This window comes from Ascidiella aspersa, chromosome 1 (assembly GCF_963924565.1).
Source record: "Ascidiella aspersa chromosome 1, kaAscAspe10.2, whole genome shotgun sequence".
NCBI classification, from domain to species: Eukaryota; Metazoa; Chordata; class Ascidiacea; order Phlebobranchia; family Ascidiidae; genus Ascidiella; species Ascidiella aspersa.
The window spans coordinates 13,940,307-13,944,333 of NC_139447.1; the positions used below are offsets into that span (position 1 = coordinate 13,940,307).

Here is a 4,027-nt window from a genome sequence, read left to right on the forward strand (position 1 = left end):
TACAGTTCTCTTAACAACCACAAGTCTGACCTCGGCCGTAAAAGTAAAGTCGAATCACACTCCTGAGTCCCGAGTCCGACTATGCGGAACCCTGCATTATACCTGGATGCACATGTTAAAGAGATAAAAGCATACTGAGTGTAGTGGTGTAACCCTTTTTCAAGCAGATGAAAAATATTTTATCTCCAAACGGCCAAAATAATCCAAAACAAGCTTTAGTTTTGTTTACGTTTATTGCAAAACCAGTGCTGGCGTTTAAATTCCTTTAAAACTACAGTATTGAACACCACGCAGCATTTAATATGGACCATATACTTCCGCATTTGGCAAATAAAACCAATAGGCATTTCAATTTATACCTGAAGACTACCATTTATAAGAATGTCCGTTTATAGTTCGCCACCCGAAGTACCACCCATTCCGAAGAGGCTCTTAAACTTATTTGCGATATTTTCAATCAGGCCAAAAATCCCCGATTGTCCAGTGTAGCCTCCATAATCGATTAACGGCTTTAGTTTTCCATCCAAGGCGTCGATTTTCTTGAGATCTTCTTCTTCAATTTGAAGTTTCCAACTTAAAAAACAATTAATTACTTGCTAAACTGTTTGGGTTTTAAATAGTTAGGCAAGATTTAATGTGATAACATGATCGTAAGCTTTATATTGGCTTTAAATATTGGGGGAAATTTATACGCTGCGATAAATAAAAGAAAACATAAACTTTGCTGTTGTAAAAAATTGTATTAAAACTAATAAAATAATTAAAAAAGGTATTTGTTTTTACGTCCATTTGTTCTCTTATTTTCATTTTTCCATTTTATCAACGTATTCGTGCCTCTTTTAACCTGAGTCTTAGATATATTTTTAACTATAAAGTTCCTGTCTGACACAATTAGGGTCAACTTTCTAAACATCCACCGTCCCAACCTACCTGTTGTAGTTTTCCCACAGTCTCGTGCTGTTCGTGGTGCCTGGTATGACCGCAACTCTTCTTGTCACAGCCCACTTAATAGTGACTTGCGCCGCCGAGGCCTTGTACTTACTAGCCAGCTCCAGAATTACTTCGTCGTTAAGAATTGGGTTCTTTTTCATGCCGTCGTCCAGCCAAGCGGCACCTAGACAGATTTGTGGATATTTTACGTTATTTTAACTTACAAATTTTGACCCTGCATTAACACAATTACTTTTTAAAGCTGCATCGTATTAACGCATCCAGGTGTTTAAAATTATTGTTTGGGATTTTCGTTTGGAGTATATAAATATTGAACGAATGAAACGTACACGACTATCAATTATTTTTTTATTGGTTTTTAGCGACACAACTTACTGTATTTCGCTGCGTTAACAAAATTGGGAGAAAATTTAACTCTTTTTGATTCCAATCTATTTCTATAGTTAAGCGCAAATTAAATAACTTGCTCAAATAGTTATCGAATGTACAACGTGGCTGTAATCGCTGCTGAGACCGATCGCTGGCTCTGTCTACCGACTATAGAAATTTTCGGACATCACATTACCCAGCAAACTGTAAGCTTGAAACGCTATTCCCTTGACCGACGTAAGTGATCTCGACTGTAGTTCTTGGTAGTAAGGGTCCATCCAGGACTGGAACACCGAAATGCGCTTGTCGCCCTCCACCCAGAGTTTTTCGACTTCTTCAGGGAAGAAGTTGCTTATCCCTATATCTCTTACAAGGCCTTCGTCCATCAATTTGGCCATATTGTTCCAACCCTCAATAAACGTACCTGTTTTTGCACACAATTTATTAAAGCACCAAGTTTTAATTCAGTCGTTAGTGAGTTTCGTTGCAATATTAGGCTTGTAATTGTCTTACACAAATCTAAGGAGTGGTGTAATTAAAGGACATATTGGTGTACTATTTAAATCAGGGGTCCTTAAACACTTTTGGCCGCAAGGTTGACAAATATTTCTTTCTGGCAAAGAGTTATCTTTATGATATGTTAAGTTTTTTTACCAGAAGCTTTACATCCTGGATCCCCTCCACAATCAGGGTAATGCATTAAAAGGAGATCTATATATTCTGTCTGTAGATCTTTGAGTGATTCGGCAAGCCCGTCTCGCATTTTCTTCATAGAAAAGTAGCTGAAAGTAATTAAAACAATAAAAAACGAAAATTGGCATAAAAAATAAATTGAATTACTAAATTAAATCAGCCATTTTGGTATAAGTAAAAATATTTTTTATTTGAAACTATATTGTAAAAAACTGGCGGGCCTGGTTAATAAATACAATCAAACGTTTTAGGCATACATATTGTAGGATTTTTTGGTTGTGTTCCGTATTGCTTTTTTGAGTTTGCGATCATTTACGAACACGTTGTCGTTCAACGGTTCAATTAAACCAATTGTCTTACTTAGGCATAAGTTTGCTAATGATGAAAATTTCCTGACGTGGAACTTCACTGCTCTTGATTGCCAAACCAATTTCCTTCTCTGATGACTTATAACTCCCTGCCTGATAGGATTTTGCTGTGTCAATTAACCTGGAAGAGTAAGTGGCAAGTTTAACCAATCAGTGTAAAATACCAAAGGCAGTTTTTTAGTGAGTTAAAATTAATTTATCCCATGGGTAGAAACATTGTGTTTACGTAGATATAGGGCCCTTTGATGATGCCATGAACCCTATATATATATATATATTAATACCTGTCATATAGAGCCCTAATTTTTAATGTTTCGGAAGTTTTTACTTCAATAAGGAAATTGTGTCAACAACGATGAATTTATGTCAAGCTTGTCGAAGGATAGATTATTCATCATTAGAGTCCCATAGAATAACATCATATATTTCATCTGATAATGCAGCAATGTGTTATAAAAAATGCTAAAAAATCTTTTTTTAATAAAATAGTTAAAATACTACAGTAAGTTCATATTACCTATATCCAATTTCAAGAGCTTCCTTTGTTATTCTGTAGGTTGCCTTGTCTAACCGATAGGTGCCGAGACCAAACATTGGCACTAGAAAACAAAATTTACAAAATGGTAAATAACGCATAACCGTATACAATACTTCTAATGAGATAACTATGCGCGTTCGCAAAATTTGTGTCTGAGAAAAAATCCTCGAATTGATTTACAAAAATAATATATTAATCAAACCAAAATTATAACGGCAACAACCTGCGTTAATAATTTTTAATTTTCCAATAATTTGTAAGACACATCTCTTCTAAGCCGATTTGACAAACAATATACAGCAAAAAAGTTTTAAAGGCAAAACTTACTTTTGTTTCCGGACTTCAATGTCAATGTGGGTATGTACGAGCTAACGGGGTCGTCACTCCCAAACTTGTTTTCGCTATCGGCTGTAGCCCCGGCACCTGCACCATCGAAATCATTTTCCTCATTTACGTACTCGTTCACTGTGCTGTCATCTTCTGGTTTTGCCTCATCGCCAGCCGCCTCCTGCTGCGACAACCCAGGCTCTGATTCCGGTTCCGTAGCATCTTCGCAGTTGCCAAACGCAGCCACAGCGAGCAGCATCAGCGCCACAATAACTGGTAGTTTCGGCATGGTTCAGCTTAAACCTGTAAGTCTGTTGCAAGGAACATTGTTATCAACGATTAGAATCTATCATTAAATTGCTGAAAAAATTTAGGGGACGTAACTTATTTAACACCCAAATAATATGATGCAAAAAGCACAAATCTATGAATAAGGTAGCAAAACTGTAATTTTAGAAAGTTAACTTTCACCACTGGTTTTAATCAAGTAATTTTCAAGAATATTTCAGTAAAGGTAACTTATTTATCAGGCGTTTCAATATAATTTTTTTTGTCACGGATATTTTTAAATTATTAATTGTGTTTACGGTTGTTTTGCTATCACTTGGTTGATTAACTTTTGGACAACGCTATCATTTGGTTTTAAATTTTAAAGTTTTCCCTGACATGACAGGGAATTTAGTGAAATCTGAATTTTAAAAAATGTCGACAATAATTTTATAAATATCGTTTCTGATATTATTTCGAATTTCTATACTATTTTATTAGACGAGTATATTAT

At 35.4% G+C, this 4,027-nt stretch overlaps 1 protein-coding gene across 1 annotated transcript; it reads right to left on the minus strand.

Moving 5' to 3' along the window:
* Positions 1-226: 226 nt before the first annotated feature.
* Positions 227-3,542, minus strand: LOC146167901 (uncharacterized). Its single transcript, XM_083390367.1, has 7 exons — positions 3,247-3,542; positions 2,899-2,980; positions 2,374-2,502; positions 1,975-2,102; positions 1,517-1,744; positions 931-1,114; positions 227-573 (listed from the first exon to the last, which is right to left on the minus strand). Exons 1-7 carry the CDS (start codon positions 3,533-3,535, stop codon positions 390-392), a joined length of 1,224 nt encoding a protein of 407 aa, XP_083246493.1. The 5' UTR covers positions 3,536-3,542; the 3' UTR covers positions 227-389.
* Positions 3,543-4,027: the final 485 nt, after the last annotated feature.